The 21,812-nt window shown below is 33.9% G+C and overlaps 2 protein-coding genes across 2 annotated transcripts; one reads left to right on the forward strand and one right to left on the reverse strand.

Moving 5' to 3' along the window:
- Positions 1-931: 931 nt before the first annotated feature.
- On the forward strand, positions 932-4,527 carry GCK72_000298 (uncharacterized protein; the record flags this gene model as incomplete). The annotated part of the gene is made up of 7 exons (XM_003099216.2): positions 932-1,057; positions 2,611-2,739; positions 2,809-2,947; positions 3,007-3,067; positions 3,136-3,204; positions 4,051-4,142; positions 4,307-4,527. The coding sequence occupies 7 exons, from the start codon at positions 932-934 to the stop codon at positions 4,525-4,527; spliced, it is 837 nt and encodes a 278-aa protein (XP_003099264.2).
- A 691-nt stretch (positions 4,528-5,218) lies between these two features.
- Positions 5,219-9,860, reverse strand: GCK72_000299 (uncharacterized protein; the record flags this gene model as incomplete). The annotated part of the gene is made up of 11 exons (XM_053722398.1): positions 5,219-5,539; positions 5,676-5,781; positions 6,065-6,228; positions 6,278-6,508; positions 6,963-7,075; positions 7,282-7,498; positions 8,195-8,328; positions 8,377-8,489; positions 8,535-8,621; positions 9,116-9,262; positions 9,685-9,860. The coding sequence occupies 11 exons, from the start codon at positions 9,858-9,860 to the stop codon at positions 5,219-5,221; spliced, it is 1,809 nt and encodes a 602-aa protein (XP_053591043.1).
- Positions 9,861-21,812: the final 11,952 nt, after the last annotated feature.

Genomic DNA, 21,812 nt, shown 5'->3' on the forward strand with positions numbered 1-21,812 from the left:
ATGGTACGTGAGATATATCATCTGGAAAACTGAAGTAACGCTGATTTCAAATATATATTCAGTTTTAGCCCTTGAGGCGTGATATTTGAGAAAAATAATGTCAAAGGTCGAAAAAATGACAAATTATTGCCTGTTCAACAGGCTAAAATTGCAAAAAATTTCCAAACACTGTCAGAAAGGCAATTATTTGCTATTTTTCTATTTTTCCGAACTTTGACCTTGTTTTTCTCAAAAACCAGGCTTCGAGGGCAAAAACTGAATATACCGTAACTACTGTATTATAACGGCATGCCGTTATATTTTTTAATTGTCTCCTAGAGAAATTTTGTGGCTTCAGAAACCCATTAAAATTAACCGGAAAAAACTTTTTTGGAGTTCTATTTGCTGATCTAAACGTTACTAATCACGCAGCTTCTAATCCGAACCAAGAATAAACCCCGGGATAATCATATTCATGAGTTCAGAGTATATATGGGGTGCCGTTATAATACAGGTGCCGTTCTATTTCAGGTGCCGTTATAATACAGTATTTAGGGTATATTTGAAATCAGCGTAATTTTAGCTTTCCAATGATATATGCCACGTACCATAACTCCACGGTCACCCGGAGGCCTTCGCCCCTCATATAACAAACTGTGTATTGTCGAAATAAACTTTCTTGACATTCGGTGTTTGCGGACCTCAGTTGCCGCGCTTAAAATAAGCCACGCCCCCTTTCCATTGTCTCGGCTATGATATTAGTCGAACTCCCCGATCTTTTCTGAATATATAGCCAAAACAAGGGAAAGGGGGCGTGGCTTATTTTAAGCGCGTGAACTGAGGTCCGCAAACACCGAATGTCAAGAAAGTTTATTTCGACAATACTATAATAGATTCCGCACGGTCTCCGAATGTTTCAGGTTGCATACAGTTTCTCTCGAATTGTTGCTCCATGAGCATTGACCGTGGCGACCGCATAATTGTGATGATGGTCCGTTCGTTGTGTTGTTGTGGGAGGAGTTCGCAAGTGGCCGACGGCTCGAGTGAGGAGATTATTGGGAAGCAACAGTTGAAGAATGTACGCTTTTTTTTTTCAGAAAATGCGCTCTATTAGACTTTTTAAGAGCGTTAAGACACAATGTCTGACTAGAGAAGGATCTTGGTGTGTGGTGAACTTTCACCTCATGTTTCTCAAAAACCAGGCTTCGAGGGCAAAAACTGAATATATATCTCAGCGCTTTCCAATCATATAGGTCACGCCCCATTTTCAGTTTTTATTTAATTTTGAGCAAAAATTGTACCAAATTTTTTCAACACTGTAGAGCCTTTGTGTCAGTTTGAAGATATGAGTCATGACCTATATCATCGGAAAGCTGAAAAAACGCTGATTCCAATTATATATTTAGTATTTGCTCTCGACGCCTAGTGTTCGAGAAAAATGGGGTCAAAGTTTGCAAGTTACCTTCCTGAGAGCACTGGGAAAACATACAAAAAACATTCTTAGATATTTCACAAAATTTAACTCTTTCAGAATAAAAGTGCTTAAATTACCTTAAATATGAAAACTATAATTTTCCGATTTTTTTGTTGTTCTCTTTTCAAAAAAAACGTAAATTATGTATTCCGGTGAAAATCAGCCAGCCCGGAAAATTAAAAATGCTTTTGTTTTTGTGAACTTTTTCTTTCCCGAAATGTTATTTTTAGGTTTGTCTAGGGAACGGGGATTACGTGAATGAACTTTTTCAAGAAATTCGTGGGTGGTTTTTAGTGGGGCACTACACAGAACCTAGGGCGCGCCTAAGGCACGCCAGACTTGTTAAGAATATAATGAAAAGCTAAGCGCCAGCGGCGCGCCAGACTCTTACGTTTTTTACTAACTAGGGAAGGCCTCCAGGTGACCGTGGAGTTATGGGTCGAAAAATTCCAAATATATATTCTGTTTCGTCTTCAAATCCTGATTTTTGAAAAAAACGAGGTCAAAGTTTGGACCCCTAACTACTTGTTAGGGACTGAATTGTTAGGGGTCCAAACTTTGATCTCGTTTTACTCGAATACCAAGGCTCAAGGGCAAAAACTGAATATAATGGAATCAGCGTTTTCTGAGCTTTCCAATAATATAAGTCACTACCCATATCTACGAACGATTTTAGCTAGAAATTGAGTTTTAACGCGTACAACCTACGCGGCAGACTCTTTCGTTTTTTTACTAACTAGGGAAGGCCTCCAGGTGACCGTGAAGTTATTGGTCGTGACCTATATCCTAGAAAAGCTGAGAGAACGCTGATTCCAAATATATATTCTGTTTTTGCCCTCGAGGCCTGGTGTTCGAGAAAATTGAGGTCAAAGTTTGGACCCCTAACATCTTGTTAGGGACTGACTTGTTAGGGGTCCAAACTTTGACCTCAATTTTCTCGAACACCAGGCCTCGAGGGCAAAAACTGAATATATATTTGAAATCAGCGTTCTCTCAGCTTTTCTAGGATATAGGTCACGACCAATAACTTCACGGTCACCTGGAGGCCTTTCCTAGTAAGATCAAAGGGAAAGCGCTCAAAACTGAAATGTTTAGGATTTTTTGTTGTGAAAAACAGGTACACATTTTTGAATCCGGTCTGCATATTTTACTTTCAGGTGTTCATCGTCTGCACCCAGAATGTGTTAACACGTGCACTAACCGGGAAACTGATGGCGGCGCTCGAAGATCGGCACCTCTTGCCAGTACACATGAAACTACTCCGACCGACTCAGGATGTGATCGATGTAATTTTCTATCCCTTTTCTTTTATCCCTTGCCCCCCACTCCTTTTTCTTTTGTGTCATCGTTTCCAGAAATCGCATCTATTGAAAGAGGAGAAGCGCAGACAGCTCGACGACGTTTGGATGATTCTGGTGTTTCGCGGAAGGGAGGCGCAGACGAGAGTTGCCGAGTGTATTAAACAATTCAAGACGCAATACTCGTTGCATAAAAGTGAGAGAGAACAGAAAAAATAATAAATTTTGAAAAAAATTGGTTTCTTTTAATTTCAGATGACATCTACTGGACGGATACGGAGCAACAGGCGAAGCATGAGGAGGCTCTTTGGTTTAAGTGAGTTTTCCACGTAAACAACGGTTCTCATATGACTCGGAACAGCTGTTTTAAAAAAATGTTTTCAGAAATGACGAAGTGGTGAGCAATGGAGAGATGGCAGCTGTGGTCGAAGTGCCCGTGCCAGAGCAGAATGGGTTAGTGAGGGACCAGAAATATCAAGATCTTCATTTTTGTATTTGGAAATTTAGAGAAAGACAACACTCCGTGAAAAAATCTGTTAAAAACCATCATTTTCAAAAATTGTAGCCAAAAATCGGCCAACTTTGACAGCCCGTCACTGCCCTCTTTGTTGTCCGATCTTTTTGAATTTATACTAGTTTTGTAGATCAAATCGAGCTCTACATTTTTGTAGTTGACAATTTTCTAATAGCTCTTCACGCTTTTGAGATATGCGCCTTTAAAGATAGGCACCTGGAAAGCGGCTCGAGGGAGAGAGGGGGAGACGCAGAGAAGCGAGAGGCCCTCCTCTTTTCGCACGCTCTCTCGCCTCCGCAATCTTTAAAGACTCATATCTCAAAAGCGTGAATAGCTATCAGAAAGTTGTCAATTGCAAAAATGAGGCTCTAGGTTTGATCTACAAGAAAAATATAAATTCAAAAAGATTGGATCAAAACGTGAGCCGTGACGAAATGTCAAAGTTGGCTAATTTTTTTGACAAAAGTTGTTTGAAAATCCTGGTTTTTATCATAAATGCAAAAAAATTGGATTGAAACATGAGCTGTCGCAAACTGTTAAAGAAGGCCAATTTTTCCGGTTTTTTAGTTTTTTAACTTAAAAAAAAATTTGCTCGCCTAACATTCTAAAGCTACCGGTCACGGATGGAATTTTCTTAAAAAGGATGATAAAGAGGCTAACGTTCAAAATGTTAAAAACCATAATTTTCAATTAGAAAACCGGTAAAAACAGTTTTAAAAAATTGAACAGATGCACCATTTGAGCCCAGTCAAAATCAATTTTTCACCAATTTCCAATTTTTCCAGAAACTCCGTTACCGAACTATCCGTGGCGAGCTTAAAAATCGAAGGTGAACATGGAATCCAATCGGAAGCAAACTCAGTCGTCTCAACAGAAGGTAAGCTTAAAATTAGCAAACGCGCTCTAACGAACTTTAATTCGAAAATAGGTTCGGTAGAGCACATTTTCTTAGTTTCGAAAGTTTTCCGTTTTTTTACGGAAAATGATTCTTAAAAACGATTTTTTGTTGGTTTTAAAGGTTTTTGAGGAATATTTTTCCAGGACCCCACCTATCCGTCAACTCAAGTCAAATCCCCACACCAACGCCTCCCGAAGACGACCATCCAACTCCACATCCCCATGGTGGAGTCCACGTGGATAAGGAAGGGATAACTGCAGAAGTGATCAGTAACACAGCGGATATTTTGGAGCCAGTAGAAATGTCACCGGTTCCAGTTGCTCCAGTTATTCCAATCATTAATCAACCTACTCAAATTGAATAATTAATCCTATTAAGCCAATTAACTTATCTTCTCTACAGAGCGCGTTTGCAATATTTATTTATTTTTTATTTATTCCGCTGTTTGTATATATATCACAATTCTTATTTTTCCTACTCCCTCATCATCAGAATCCCTCTCAATCTTGCACATTGACCTCTTAATCAATTTTCTTTTGTGTAAAATCTAAAAAACCATAAATATTGCTATAAGAGTGTGAAAAATCCACAATTTTTTGGTTTTTGGCTCTGAAAACACGGAAAACTAGTGAAAAAAACGGTCCAGATGCAATAAAAAAATACCATTATGATTGTTACAAAAAGCAAAAAATAATTTGCCCCGGTGGGAATCGAACCCAGACTGCCAGTTTCCCAGCCGGCGTTGTTACCAGGTACACCAAAGATGCGGAGGCGCGGCCACTTCCTCGAGGGACGTGATAAGGGTGGCGCCGCCACCGTTCTCATGATCATCGCGGCCCTGCCGCCCCTCTGCATCTTTGGTGTATCTGGTAAGGAGTCTGACCAGTAATCTAGCGACCGGGGTTCGATTCCCACCGAGTGCTATTATTTTTTGCTTTTTGTAACGATCATTTTGGTATACTTTTGAACAATTCTAGATGGGTTTTTCATGATTTATCGGATAAAAATCGATTATTTAAATTAATTTTTATTAACAAACAAATCCAAACAAAAATTTAAGCAATCGCAAGCCAATCCTGCACCTCATCATCCAAGTACATACACCACTTCTCGAATCGATACCACCATCTCTGTACACTCGTCATTCCCTTACAAAAGCACATCTTCTCGTACTTATTATTGTTCGTACAGTCCCCCGTCTTGCCATATCTATCCAACCGCACTATATTTCCAAATGACACCTGACTCGTCTTCTTATTATGTTTTAGAATCGTCTGAAATTGTGCAAAGCTTGGAGCATCGGCCATTACAGTAATCTCATAGTTGTGACTGGTTTCCGAGTGGTTCGTATGGCCGTAGTGGAGGAGGGACGTTGTCTAAAATAATTTTTTTTGCAAAAATTTGATTCAGGAAGTTTCTAGGCCATCATAAACTCGGTCACCAGAAAATTCGAAAAAAAATTTTTTTTTACGGTGACCGAAAAAAGTTTTTGCAATTCCTAGGCCACCTTACCTCTCTAAACTCAAATTTCTCACACATCGATGAGAAATTCGCAGCGTCCAGTAGATCATGAATATGGTCGATTAGAAGAATTCCCAATCGGTTGCGGAGGTTTTCACTGCAAAATTTAGAATTTTTGTAAGTGCGCTCTATCGATAATATCCTTAAATTCTATTGTTTACCTGCGTAGCGACTTAAAAAAGAGACAAAATTCACAAACTGCTTGTTTTGAAAAAAAATCGAAGGATAGGCTCTCAATTTTGTTATAATTTCCGTAGCTACGATCTACACTGCTTCGCTGCGTAGCGACTCAAATTTAAAAAACTTTCCACTCCGTATCCTCCACCTACACAAATTCACTGCGTAGCGACTTAACAAGTGCCCTACAGAAAAACACTCACTCGACTACCGTCACCTTCTCCACTTGACAAATACAGTACTCCGGTTGAATAGGAAGGCGTCCGCAAGTTCTCGGAAGTGATGGTTGACGACGGAGATATGAGTGACCACGTTCCCCGGAAATTTCCAGAAGAGTACGGTTGTTGAAGGAGTCGGCTGGTTGGTACTGTAATAAGTGGAAGAGGAATTTCCTAGGCCACGACCACGAAAAAAACCTTCAAAATATCCAAAATCGTGGCTCTCGTATCGAAATGAGTCTGAAGTTTCCGCGAGTTTTGTCTCATGATTTCCAGCACCGCCTGACTTTTTTGACGTATTTTTTTGGGAATTGAAATTGATAAATATGGGTTATTCATCTCCAAACTACCAATTTCAGTCTGCAGGAATCTTCTCATACCGATTCGAAACCCGTGGTCGCCTAAGAAGATGACGAACGAGTTGTCGAACTGAAAAAAACCAAAAAAAATGCGAAAAATACATTTAGAATAGTGTGAAATCCACAAAAAATATACCAATCTACTCGTTACAAAAAGCAAAAAATAATTGGCGCCGGCGGGAATCGAACCCGGGTTGCCAGTTTCCCAGCCGGCGTTGTTACCGGGTACACCAAAGGCGCGGAGGTGGCGGCGCCTGTTCGAAGGACATGATAAGGGTGGCGCTTCCCGGTGGACTCTCCGCCGTCACCACCCTTATCATTACTCTCACCGTCGCGCCCACTTTCCGCTCGGGTAGCCTACCCGGTAAGGAGTCTGACTAGTAATCTCGCATCCAGGGTTCGATTCCCACCGGTGCCTATTATTTTTTGCTTTTTGTAACGATCATTTTGGTATACTTTTCAACAATTCTAAAAGTGTTTTTCATCGGAATCTGATATAAAAATAGGGTCAAAACGTAACCAACCATGTCAGCATTCCTATCAATAATCTCGGCCATTTCCTTATCAACTCTCATGAAACCATTGAAATGGTCGTGTGCGACAGTGTTGATCCACATCCATGTGAATTTCGGGGTGTCTGGAAATAAAAATTATTTCCTGGAGAGTTATGGTCATTTTAAGACGACAGCTTAAAAGTCGCACTATTTTTGAGCTGTTGTCTTAAAATGACCATAACTCTTCAGAGAGTGTCCATACAAAAAAGTTGTCAACTACAAAAATGAAGTTCTACTTTTGATCTGTATGATCCATTAAAATTTCCCAAAATTATGATCATTACCGTACCTTTATAAGCATCCACAAATTGCTGAAAATACTCGAACACCGCGTGTCTCTCCTCTCTACACAACGCCCCTTTCAAGTGATTTTTGGTGATATTCGTCCCGAATCTCTCATAAACCATCTGGAATGGATGCATGTAGTGATGAGTCGGCGCTTCAGCGAATCCCTTACAATTCGGGTAGTTCACCATCTGGTTTCCCCAGTCATCGATTTGGAGCGTCTGAAATTAAAACTAAATTTTCAGCAAATTTCAAATTTGAGAGTTAAGCGCGTCTTACAACCGCGCTCTACCGAATCCAAAGAAAATTGTATGCAAAATTGAGAGACGCAGAGAAAAAGAGACATTTTTCAAGGGAATTTCGGTGGAGCACATTTATAAAGTTAAAAATTCAAAAATCCTCTAAAATATGACATTTTTTAACCAAACAAATTCCAAAAACTTCGAAAAAAAAATTGAAAAGATGTATTTTCAAAATCATGACTGAAATATCCCTGAAGCTTGACAAATTGTTATCCCTAATTACCCAATTTCCAAAAAATCATTCCCAGGCGTTGCGGTCGCGTTGCGGCTCAAATTTTGAAAACATTTTCAATTCTACTATTCTTGGCGTGTTCAACAGCTTAAAATTCAAAATTTCATAGTTATAACGTAAAAACCGCGACGCGACCGCGTCGCATCTCAAAAAATGCGTTTCCTTTTAAAGGTGGTTTTAAAGGACGCAAATGATGCGCTGCGGTTGCGTCGCGTGCGCATTGAAAAAAATTCGAATTTTCGAGAAAAAATTGAAAGTTTTCTCCTACCGTAACCCTAATAGTCGCGTTTATCAGTTGAGCGTACTAGATCACAGCACAATTTTTCAAAATCCAAAAAAAAAATTTTTTCTCAAAAACCCTAAATTCCTCAATTTCCACTCACCATAAACCCCTCGTTCTGAAAATCCTCAAAAATCGAATGATTCAGATGATTTCTACAGTACACCTCCTTCTCCCAATCCACTTTCACATCGCTCCCACCGTAATTCTTTCCCATAATTGGTTCGATAAGTTTTCCTAAACAAAATTGGACATCCGGATTCACAGACAGACAGACAGACATACCAAACCACAATGCCATTCCATTGGGTTGACTATTTTCCCCAACTTTATTCACAAACGGAAATTCCACGGCTTCCAAGCGAGAGGATAGTGCGGACAGCGTTTTTGGGAACGATCTAAAGTTGTAGATCAAAAAATTTCAGAAAAGGGGCGTGGCCTACCGTTTAGCTAGTCCAGTGCTCATAGAATCAAACAGGAAGACGAAGACGTTAGGGGCATCTGGATTTTTGAGGGGTTTGGTGGGTTTTCTGAAAATTTTTTGTTGGGTTTTGACATTAGACCGGTCTAGATCCAAAAATGGGCCATTTTTGGCTCTAAAACACTGAAAACTAGTGAAAAAGCGATCCAGATTCAATGAAAAATATACCAAAATGATCGTTACAAAAAGCAAAAATAATAGGCGCCGATGGGTGTCGAACCCCGGATATCTAGATTACTGGCCAGACTCCTTACCAGGTAGACTACCCGAGCGGAAAGTGGGCGCGTCGGCGAAGGTTGTGATAAGGGTGGCGGCGGCGAAGGTTGTCACCGCCGCCGTATCGACGCCACTTCCACTTCCCATGGTCTTCCCGGGAAGGATTCTGGCCAGTAATCTAGACATCCGGGGTTCGATTCCCACCGAAACCAATTATTTTTTGCTTTTTGTAACGATCGTATTGGTATATTTTTCATTGAGTCTAGACTGTTTTTTCACTAGTTTTTAGTGTTTTAGACCTAAAAATGGCCTAATTGAACCACTCACTTTGGTATAACCTGAGAATGTATATACCCATACACTTCTCTCGATCCCTCCCAGCATACAGCCTCCAAAAATTCGCAGCTGACAGGCATTCCCGGAGCCATCCAGTCGGTGATATTCAATTTCCAATCGTCGATTCCAGAGATGCATCTAAATTAGAAATCTTAGTTCTTGAAGACGCATATCTCAAAAGCGTGAAGAGCTATAAAAAAGTTGTCAACTACAAAAATGAAGATCTAGATTTGATCTCCAAGAAAAATATAAATTTGGGACATTTGGGATATAAGTCGACACTAAGAGGACGTGTCAAAGGTGACCAACTTTTAGTGGCGCTTCTTCGGTTCCAATTTTTAAAGACGCATATCTCAAAAGCGTGAAGAGCTATCAAAATGTTGTCAACTACAAAAATGTAGCCCTAGATTTGATCTACACAATGAATATAAATTTGAACCATTATAACTTAAAAATGGCGCTGTGACACGCTCTCAAAACCATTCATTTTTCACTTTTCAGTCAATTCCAACTTTCCCCGGTTTTAATGTGGCACAGTTTTAAAACATCCTCCTACTTACCTCGCCGAGCAATTCATCCCCTTTTTCTCCTCCACAACATCCCATTTGCCATCGACGAGCCGCGTGAATGGCACAAAATTTTTGTCGCAGCTTACGGTCGGGTCGAAATCATAATCCACGTATCTCATCACTTTTGGGTGCCAATAATCGTAAACCGGCAGGGAACAGACATTCATATAGTTGTTGGTGGAGTCATGGTCATGAAATATTGGCTCTGAAAAGTCGGGTCGAGTCGCTGCGCAGTCAAATTTCTCACCTTCCACCTTAACATCGGTTGTCCTAAAAACGAAAATAAATATGAGGAGCTGGACGAAAACTCCACAGATCAATATTTGATAGAGGAATTGTTTGGATTTCTTTTGCCACATGGTAGACTATTGATTTTTTTTTGTTTCAGAATAGTCTAAATGGATTTGACCTCTGGGGGGGGGGGGGGGCAAGGGACAGGGCACCAAGAGGTAAGAGGTATTGGGGGCAAGGGGCTAAAAGTTTTTTTTGTTTGAAATTTTAAAAAAGTTTTTGGAAAACTTTGTATTCTATGTTTTCTACCTGGTTTACACATGTTACCAAAGAAAAATTACTCAAATAATTCAAAATTCGATTCTCAACTTGTCCACGAGGAGTACACGGTGGAAAAGTTGGTTTTTGTGGTTTTTGTGGTTATTTGATGATTTTTTTTTGCATTTTCCGCGATAAATATTGCATTTTTGTGAATAGATATGTTTCTATAGCAAAAATCAACGAAAAACAAAGAAAAACGGATATTTGTCTTGTCCTCGAGGAGTACACGGAGGGGAATTGAGTTTTTGTGGTTTTTGCACGATTTTTCTCAATTTTTTTTTGATAAATCGTAAATTTAGGCGTTTTTTCCATGAATGTGCAAATAATTTTTAAAAAATCAAAAATTGACAAAGAAAAATTACTAAAATTATTCAAATTTCGATTCTCGACTTGTCCACGAGGAGTATACCGAGGATAATTTGGTTTTTGCTGTTTTTGGTCGATTTTTGATGATTTTTTTGCATTTTCCGAGATAAATATTGCATTTTTGTGAATAGATATGTTTCTACAGCAAAAAATAAAAAACAATAAAATTCGTCTTGTCCTCGAGGAGTACACGGAGGGGAATTGAGTTTTTGTGGTTTTTGTGGTTTTTGCACAATTTTTTTTTGATTAATCGTAATTTTAGCGGTTTTTCTTATGACTGTGCGTAAAATTTTAAAAAAGAATAAAAAATTGACAAACATAAAATTTCCAAAAAAAAAGTTTCAAAAAAATTTTTCTCATCATCAGAAAACATAGAAAAACTAATTTTTATGACTTCGGTGTTAAAATTATGGATTCTCCATAAAAAAACCTAAAATTTTGAACCTTAAAAAAATCTGAAAATGTGCAATCCGTGGACTCCTCGTGGACAAGTCAATTTTCCTTTGTTTTCAACGGTTTTTCGTCGTTTTTTGCACTTTTAAGAACTTTTAAGGCAATTTCCAAAATATTAGTGTCTATATGATAATTCTATTCAAAAATCTATTTTTCAACCAAAAATTCGCAAAAATCGGTGAAAACCCGGTAAAAACAGGTCGAACTCGAAAACCTGTGCACGTGGAGTACACGGCCAAAACGCCAAAAATTGTTTAAAAAATTTTTTTTGGTAAAAATACGTATTTTAATGTTTTTAAGTTGAAAAAAACATAAAAATCACTTTAAAATCGGTGAAAACCCGGCTAAAAGAGATGGACCTTTTCCAGCTGGTTTTTTGGAACTAGAAAAATCCGACTTGTCCACGTGGAGTACACGGTCAACAGTAAAAAGACATACAGAAACGTACCAGTAAGAAAACCAGGAACGCCGTTGCCGAATTGCCGAATTGCCGCCTTTTTTTTCGGCAATGTTTTTTTTCTAAATCTTCTCAATTTTCAATCTGAATTCGACAAGTTAGAGAATGAGAACTTGATGGTGGTTGAAGGAGTACGAGCGAAACGTTCATATTAAGTAATACTCGGTGTTTTCGACTTCGAAATTTTGAATTTTAAGCGCCGCCTCCAAATCTAGAAATAGTGAGAGTCTATTCTTGAAGTAGCACGTCATCTACCAACTCAAAATGACTTTAGAAATGTCAAAACAACCTCAAAACCTCCCCAAAAAGAATTACATTTCGCAGATAGTATGCTAGCGCGCTCATTCCTCTCGACTGAATGAAAAGATGGGTTAATGAGTGAAATAACTGCTCTATACACCCCTAGATGACATTTAAAACCCCCATCACTGCGTGGACACCTTTCTCTTTTCTTTCTTCACAGATATTTGGTCATATCGAGTTTGGGGGAGATGGAATAGGTCACATATCTGTCAGTGTTTTGAGAAGTTGATGTTTTAGACAGTTGTTGAGGAAGGGAGATTCGAGAAACATCAATAGGCTACGGTAATCAGTTTGATAGAGCGCACGCTGAGCTGAAATCAATGATCATCGATACCTAGCTCTATACATCTAGTAACACACCTATCTTCTAGCTAGAATCGTTTAATTTGACGTATCACGTTCTTAAGCAGTTATTTCTTTTCTCTAAATAGTTTTTTACGTCATTAATATTCCAATCCTTGCTTAATTGAAAGGATTTAAGTTCAAAGTTTTTTAGCATCAATAATGGTGGGGGAAGTTAATTTCATAAAAAGTACCCTGTTTTTAGAAATTTCAATCATAACTTTATTGATTTCTAGATTTAAAAAAGTCCTGTTTTTAGGAATTTCAATTATAATTTTATTGATTTCTAGATTTAAAAAAGTCCTGTTTTTAGAAATTTCGATTATAATTTTATTGATTTCTAGATTTAAAAAAGTCCTGTTTTTAGAAATTTCAATCATAATTTTAATGATTTCTAGATTTAAAAAAGTCCTGTTTTTAGAAATTTCGATTATAACTTTATTGATTTCTAGATTTAAAAAAGTCCTGTTTTTAGAAATTTCGATTATAATTTTAATGATTTCTAACCCGGGAGGATTCAAACCCGCGTCTACTGAAGTAAACCTCAGCCCGTTTATTATAGACTCCTTCACCCTCTGGTCGAAGTGTGTCTAACCGGTTCCGACACAGATAAGAATGGTGGGGGAAGTTAATTTCATAAAAAGTACCCTGTTTTTAATAATTTCACTCATAATTTTAATGATTTCTAGGTTTAAAAAAGTCCTGTTTTTAGAAATTTCAATCATAATTTTAATGATTTCTAGATTTAAAAAAGTCCTGTTTTTAGAAATTTCGATTATAACTTTATTGATTTCTAGATTTAAAAAAGTCCTGTTTTTAGAAATTTCGATTATAACTTTATTGATTTCTAACCCGGGAGGATTCAAACCCGCGTCTACTGAAGTAAACCTCAGCCCGTTTATTATAGACTCCTTCACCCTCTGGTCGAAGTGTGTCTAACCGGTTCCGACACAGATAAGAATGGTGGGGGAAGTTAATTTCATAAAAAGTACCCTGTTTTTAATAATTTCACTCATAATTTTAATGATTTCTAGGTTTAAAAAAGTTCTGTTTTTAGGAATTTCAATCATAATTTTATTGATTTCTAGATTTAAAAAAGTTCTGTTTTTAGGAATTTCAATCATAATTTTATTGATTTCTAGATTTAAAAAAGTCCTGTTTTTAGGAATTTCAGTCATAATTTTATTGATTTCTAACCCGGGAGGATTCAAACCCGCGTCTACTGAAGTAAACCTCAGCCCGTTTATTATAGACTCCTTCACCCTCTGGTCGAAGTGTGTCTAACCGGTTCCGACACAGATAAGAATGGTGGGGGAAGTTAATTTCATAAAAAGTACCCTGTTTTTAATAATTTCACTCATAATTTTAATGATTTCTAGATTTAAAAAAGTCCTGTTTTTAGAAATTTCGATTATAACTTTATTGATTTCTAGATTTAAAAAAGTCCTGTTTTTAGAAATTTCGATTATAATTTTAATGATTTCTAACCCGGGAGGATTCAAACCCGCGTCTACTGAAGTAAACCTCAGCCCGTTTATTATAGACTCCTTCACCCTCTGGTCGAAGTGTGTCTAACCGGTTCCGACACAGATAAGAATGGTGGGGGAAGTTAATTTCATAAAAAGTACCCTGTTTTTAATAATTTCGCTCATAATTTTAATGATTTCTAGGTTTAAAAAAGTTCTGTTTTTAGGAATTTCAATCATAATTTCATTGATTTCTAGATTTAAAAAAGTCCTGTTTTTAGGAATTTCAGTCATAATTTTATTGATTTCTAGATTTAAAAAAGTCCTGTTTTTAGGAATTTCAGTCATAATTTTATTGATTTCTAACCCGGGAGGATTCAAACCCGCGTCTACTGAAGTAAACCTCAGCCCGTTTATTATAGACTCCTTCACCCTCTGGTCGAAGTGTGTCTAACCGGTTCCGACACAGATAAGAATGGTGGGGGAAGTTAATTTCATAAAAAGTACCCTGTTTTAATAATTTCGCTCATAATTTTAATGATTTCTAGGTTTAAAAAGTTCTGTTTTTAGGAATTTCAATCATAATTTCATTGATTTCTAGATTTAAAAAAGTCCTGTTTTTAGGAATTTCAGTCATAATTTTATTGATTTCTAGATTTAAAAAAGTCCTGTTTTTAGGAATTTCAGTCATAATTTTATTGATTTCTAACCCGGGAGGATTCAAACCCGCGTCTACTGAAGTAAACCTCAGCCCGTTTATTATAGACTCCTTCACCCTCTGGTCGAAGTGTGTCTAACCGGTTCCGACACAGATAAGAATGGTGGGGGAAGTTAATTTCATAAAAAGTACCCTGTTTTTAATAATTTCGCTCATAATTTTAATGATTTCTAGGTTTAAAAAAGTTCTGTTTTAGGAATTTCAATCATAATTTTATTGATTTCTAGATTTAAAAAAGTCCTGTTTTTAGGAATTTCAGTCATAATTTTATTGATTTCTAACCCGGAGGATTCAAACCCGCGTCTACTGAAGTAAACCTCAGCCCGTTTATTATAGACTCCTTCACCCTCTGGTCGAAGTGTGTCTAACCGGTTCCGACACAGATAAGAATGGTGGGGGAAGTTAATTTCATAAAAAGTACCCTGTTTTTAATAATTTCACTCATAATTTTAATGATTTCTAGGTTTAAAAAAGTTCTGTTTTTAGGAATTTCAATCATAATTTTATTGATTTCTAGATTTAAAAAAGTCCTGTTTTTAGGAATTTCAGTCATAATTTTATTGATTTCTAGATTTAAAAAAGTCCTGTTTTAGGAATTTCAGTCATAATTTTATTGATTTCTAACCCGGGAGGATTCAAACCCGCGTCTACTGAAGTAAACCTCAGCCCGTTTATTATAGACTCCTTCACCCTCTGGTCGAAGTGTGTCTAACCGGTTCCGACACAGATAAGAATGGTGGGGGAAGTTAATTTCATAAAAAGTACCCTGTTTTTAATAATTTCACTCATAATTTTAATGATTTCTAGGTTTAAAAAAGTTCTGTTTTTAGGAATTTCAATCATAATTTTATTGATTTCTAGATTTAAAAAAGTTCTGTTTTTAGGAATTTCAATCATAATTTTATTGATTTCTAGATTTAAAAAAGTCCTGTTTTTAGGAATTTCAGTCATAATTTTATTGATTTCTAACCCGGGAGGATTCAAACCCGCGTCTACTGAAGTAAACCTCAGCCCGTTTATTATAGACTCCTTCACCCTCTGGTCGAAGTGTGTCTAACCGGTTCCGACACAGATAAGAATGGTGGGGGAAGTTAATTTCATAAAAAGTACCCTGTTTTTAATAATTTCACTCATAATTTTAATGATTTCTAGGTTTAAAAAAGTTCTGTTTTTAGGAATTTCAATCATAATTTTATTGATTTCTAGATTTAAAAAAGTCCTGTTTTAGGAATTTCAGTCATAATTTTATTGATTTCTAACCCGGGAGGATTCAAACCCGCGTCTACTGAAGTAAACCTCAGCCCGTTTATTATAGACTCCTTCACCCTCTGGTCGAAGTGTGTCTAACCGGTTCCGACACAGATAAGAATGGTGGGGGAAGTTAATTTCATAAAAAGTACCCTGTTTTTAATAATTTCACTCATAATTTCAATGATTTCTAGTTTTAAAAAGTTCTGTTTTAGGAATTTCAATCATAATTTTATTAATTTCTAGATTAAAAAAGTCCTGTTTTTAGGAATTTCAGTCATAATTTTATTGATTTCTAACCCGGGAGGATTCAAACCCGCGTCTACTGAAGTAAACCTCAGCCCGTTTATTGTAGACTCCTTCACCCTCTGGTCGAAGTGTGTCTAACCGGTTCCGACACAGATAAGAATGGTGGGGGAAGTTAATTTCATAAAAAGTACCCTGTTTTTAGGAATTTCAATCATAATTTTAATGATTTCTAGATTTAAAAAAGTCCTGTTTTTAGAAATTTCAATCATAATTTTAATGATTTCTAGATTTAAAAAAGTCCTGTTTTTAGAAATTTCAATCATAATTTTATTGATTTCTAGATTTAAAAAAGTCCTGTTTTTAGGAATTTCAGTCATAATTTTATTGATTTCTAACCCGGGAGGATTCAAACCCGCGTCTACTGAAGTAAACCTCAGCCCGTTTATTGTAGACTCCTTCACCCTCTGGTCGAAGTGTGTCTAACCGGTTCCGACACAGATAAGAATGGTGGGGGAAGTTAATTTCATAAAAAGTACCCTGTTTTTAGGAATTTCAATCATAATTTTAATGATTTCTAGATTTAAAAAAGTCCTGTTTTTAGAAATTTCAATCATAATTTTAATGATTTCTAGATTTAAAAAAGTCCTGTTTTTAGAAATTTCAATCATAATTTTATTGATTTCTAGATTTAAAAAAGTCCTGTTTTTAGGAATTTCAGTCATAATTTATTGATTTCTAACCCGGGAGGATTCAAACCCGCGTCTACTGAAGTAAACCTCAGCCCGTTTATTGTAGACTCCTTCACCCTCTGGTCGAAGTGTGTCTAACCGGTTCCGACACAGATAAGAATGGTGGGGGAAGTTAATTTCATAAAAAGTACCCTGTTTTTAGGAATTTCAATCATAATTTTAATGATTTCTAGATTTAAAAAAGTCCTGTTTTTAGAAATTTCAATCATAATTTTAATGATTTCTAGATTTAAAAAAGTCCTGTTTTTAGGAATTTCAATCATAATTTTATTGATTTCTAGATTTAAAAAAGTCCTGTTTTTAGGAATTTCAGTCATAATTTTATTGATTTCTAACCCGGGAGGATTCAAACCCGCGTCTACTGAAGTAAACCTCAGCCCGGGTATTATAGACTCCTTCACCCTCTGGTCGAAGTGTGTCTAACCGGTTTCCGACACAGATAAGAATGGTGGGGGAAGTTAATTTCATAAAAAGTACCCTGTTTTTAGAAATTTCAATCATAATTTTATTGATTTCTAGGTTTAAAAAAAGCCCTGTTTTAGGAATTTCAGTCATAATTTTATTGATTTCTAACCCGGGAGGATTCAAACCCGCGTCTACTGAAGTAAACCTCAGCCCGTTTATTGTAGACTCCTTCACCCTCTGGTCGAAGTGTGTCTAACCGGTTCCGACACAGATAAGAATGGTGGGGGAAGTTAATTTCATAAAAAGTACCCTGTTTTTAGGAATTTCAATCATAATTTTAATGATTTCTAGATTTAAAAAAGTCCTGTTTTTAGAAATTTCAATCATAATTTTAATGATTTCTAGATTTAAAAAAGTCCTGTTTTTAGAAATTTCAATCATAATTTTATTGATTTCTAGATTTAAAAAAGTCCTGTTTTTAGGAATTTCAGTCATAATTTTATTGATTTCTAACCCGGGAGGATTCAAACCCGCGTCTACTGAAGTAAACCTCAGCCCGTTTATTGTAGACTCCTTCACCCTCTGGTCGAAGTGTGTCTAAACCGGTTCCGACACAGATAAGAATGGTGGGGGAAGTTAATTTCATAAAAAGTACCCTGTTTTTAGGAATTTCAATCATAATTTTATTGATTTCTAGATTTAAAAAAGTCCTGTTTTTAGGAATTTCAGTCATAATTTTATTGATTTCTAACCCGGGAGGATTCAAACCCGCGTCTACTGAAGTAAACCTCAGCCCGTTTATTGTAGACTCCTTCACCCTCTGGTCGAAGTGTGTCTAACCGGTTCCGACACAGATAAGAATGGTGGGGGAAGTTAATTTCATAAAAAGTACCCTGTTTTTAGGAATTTCAATCATAATTTTATTGATTTCTAGATTTAAAAAGTCCTGTTTTAGGAATTTCAGTCATAATTTTATTGATTTCTAGATTTAAAAAAGTCCTGTTTTTAGGAATTTCAGTCATAATTTTATTGATTTCTAGATTTAAAAAAGTCCTGTTTTTAGGAATTTCAGTCATAATTTTATTGATTTCTAGATTTAAAAAGTCCTGTTTTTAGGAATTTCAGTCATAATTTTATTGATTTCTAGATTTAAAAAAGTCCTGTTTTAGGAATTTCAATCATAATTTTATTGATTTCTAGATTTAAAAAAGTCCTGTTTTTAGAAATTTCAATCATAATTTTATTGATTTCTAGATTTAAAAAAGTCCTGTTTTTAGGAATTTCAGTCATAATTTTATTGATTTCTAGATTTAAAAAAGTCCTGTTTTAGGAATTTCAATCATAATTTTATTGATTTCTAGATTTAAAAAGTCCTGTTTTTAGGAATTTCAATCATAATTTTATTGATTTTTAGATTTAAAAAAGTCCTGTTTTTAGGAATTTCAATCATAATTTATTGATTTCTAGATTTAAAAAAGTCCTGTTTTTAGGAATTTCAATCATAATTTTATTGATTTCTAGATTTAAAAAAGTCCTGTTTTTAGAAATTTCAATCATAATTTTATTGATTTCTAGATTTAAAAAAGTCCTGTTTTTAGGAATTTCAGTCATAATTTTATTGATTTCTAGATTTAAAAAAGTCCTGTTTTTAGGAATTTCAGTCATAATTTTATTGATTTCTAGATTTAAAAAAGTCCTATTTTTAGGAATTTCAATCATAATTTTATTGATTTCTAGATTTAAAAAAGTCCTGTTTTTAGAAATTTCAATCATAATTTTATTGATTTCTAGATTTAAAAAAGTCCTGTTTTTAGGAATTTCAGTCATAATTTTATTGATTTCTAGATTTAAAAAAGTCCTGTTTTTAGGAATTTCAGTCATAATTTTATTGATTTCTAGATTTAAAAAAGTCCTGTTTTTAGGAATTTCAGTCATAATTTTATTGATTTCTAGATTTAAAAAGTCCTGTTTTTAGAAATTTCAATCATAATTTTATTGATTTCTAGATTTAAAAAAGTCCTGTTTTTAGGAATTTCAGTCATAATTTTATTGATTTCTAGATTTAAAAAAGTCCTGTTTTTAGAATTTCAATCATAATTTTATTGATTTCTAGATTTAAAAAAGTCCTATTTTTAGGAATTTCAATCATAATTTTATTGATTTCTAGATTTAAAAAAGTCCTGTTTTTAGGAATTTCAATCATAATTTTATTGATTTCTAGATTTAAAAAAGTCCTGTTTTTAGGAATTTCAGTCATAATTTTATTGATTTCTAGATTTAAAAAAGTCCTGTTTTTAGGAATTTCAGTCATAATTTTATTGATTTCTAGATTTAAAAAAGTCCTGTTTTTAGGAATTTCAGTCATAATTTATTGATTTCTAGATTTAAAAAAGTCCTGTTTTTAGAAATTTCAAATCATAATTTTATTGATTTCTAGATTTAAAAAAGTCCTGTTTTTAGGAATTTCAGTCATAATTTTATTGATTTTCTAGATTAAAAAAAGTCCTGTTTTAGAAATTTCAATCATAATTTTATTGATTTCTAGATTTAAAAAAGTCCTATTTTAGGAATTTCAATCATAATTTTATTGATTTCTAGATTTAAAAAAGTCCTGTTTTTTAGGAATTTCAGTCATAATTTTATTGATTTCTAGATTTAAAAAGTCCTGTTTTTAGGAATTTCAGTCATAATTTTATTGATTTCTAGATTTAAAAAAGTCCTATTTTTAGGAATTTCAATCATAATTTTATTGATTTCTAGATTTAAAAAAGTCCTGTTTTAGGAATTTCAGTCATAATTTATTGATTTCTAGATTTAAAAAAGTCCTATTTTTAGGAATTTCAATCATAATTTTATTGATTTCTAGATTTAAAAAAGTCCTGTTTTAGGAATTTCAATCATAATTTTATTGATTTCTAGATTTAAAAAAGTCCTGTTTTTTAGGAATTTCAATCATAATTTATTGATTCTAGATTTAAAAAGTCCTATTTTAGGAATTCTCAATCATAATTTATTTGATTCCTAGATTTAAAAAAGTCCTGTATTTAGGAATTTCAATCATAATTTTATTGATTTTCTAGATTTAAAAAGTCTATTTTTAGGAATTTCAATCATAATTTTATTGATTCTAGATTTAAAAAAGTCTCTGTTTTTTAGGAATTTCATTCATAATTTCATTGATTTCTAGATTTAAAAAGTCCTATTTTAGGAATATTCAATCATAATTTTATTGATTCTAGATTTAAAAAGTCCTAGTTTTTAGGGATTCAGTCATAATTTTATTGATGTCTAGTCTTTAAAAAAGTCCTAGTTTTAGGAATTTCATTCATAATTTATTGATTTCTAGATTTAAAAAGTCCCTTATTTTAGGAATTTCAAGTCATAATTTTACTTGATTTCTAGATTTAAAAAGTCCATTTTTTAGGAATTTCAATCATAATTTTATTGATTTCTAGATTTAAAAAAGTCTCTAGTTTTTAGGGAGAATTTTCAATCATAGTTTATTGATTTCTAGATTAAAAAAGTCCTATTTTAGGAATTTCAATCATAATTTATTGATTTCTAGATTTAAAAAAGTCTGTTTAGGAATTTCAATCATAATTTTATTGATTTCTAGATTTAAAAAGTCCTATTTTTAGGAATTTCAATCATAATTTTATTGATTTCTAGATTTAAAAAAGTCCTGTTTTTAGGAATTTCATCATAATTTTATGATTTCTAGATTTAAAAAGTCTGTTTTAGGAATTTCAGTCATAATTTATTGATTTCTAGATTAAAAAAGTCCTATTTTAGGAATTTCAATCATAATTTTATTGATTTCTAGATTTAAAAAAGTCCTATTTTTAGGAATTTCAATCATAATTTATTGATTCTAGATTTAAAAAAGTCCTATTGTTAGGAATTTCAATCAATTTATTGATTCTAGATTAAAAAGTCCTGTTTTAGGAATTTCAATCATAATTTATTGATTTCTAGATTTAAAAAAGTCCTATTTTTAGGATTTCAATCATAATTTTATTGATTCTAGATTTAAAAAGTCCTTTTTAGGAATTTCAGTCATAATTTTATTGATTTCTAGATTTAAAAAAGTCCTATTTTTAGGAATTTCAGTCATAATTTATTGATTTCTAGATTTAAAAAAGTCCTTTTTAGGAATTTCAATCATAATTTATTGATTTCTAGATTTAAAAAAGTCCTGTTTTTAGGAATTTCATCATAATTTTATTGATTTTAGATTTAAAAAAGTCCTTTTTAGGAATTTCAATCATAATTTTATTGATTTCTAGATTTAAAAAGTCCTGTTTTTAGGAATTCAGTCATAATTTTATTGATTTCTAGATTTAAAAAAGTCCTATTTTTAGGAATTTCAATCATAATTTTATTGATTTCTAGATTTAAAAAAGTCTGTTTTTAGGAATTCAGTCATAATTTATTGATTTTAGATTTAAAAAAGTCCTATTTTAGGAATTTCAATCATAATTTTATTGATTCTAGATTTAAAAAAGTCCTATTTTAGGAATTTCAATCATAATTTTTGTTTAGATTTAAAAAAGTCCATTTTTAGGAATTTCAGTCATAATTTATTGATTTCTAGATTTAAAAAGTCCTGTTTTAGGAATTTCAGTCATAATTTTATTGATTTCTAGATTTAAAAAAGTCTTTTTAGGAATTTCAATCATAATTTATTGATTTCTAGATTTAAAAAAGTCCTATTTTTAGGAATTTCAATCATAATTTTATTGATTCTAGATTAAAAAAGTCCTATTTTTAGGAATTTCACATAATTTTATGATTTCTAGATTAAAAAAGTC

This window comes from Caenorhabditis remanei, chromosome I (genome assembly GCF_010183535.1).
Source record: "Caenorhabditis remanei strain PX506 chromosome I, whole genome shotgun sequence".
Classification (NCBI taxonomy): domain Eukaryota; kingdom Metazoa; phylum Nematoda; class Chromadorea; order Rhabditida; family Rhabditidae; genus Caenorhabditis; species Caenorhabditis remanei.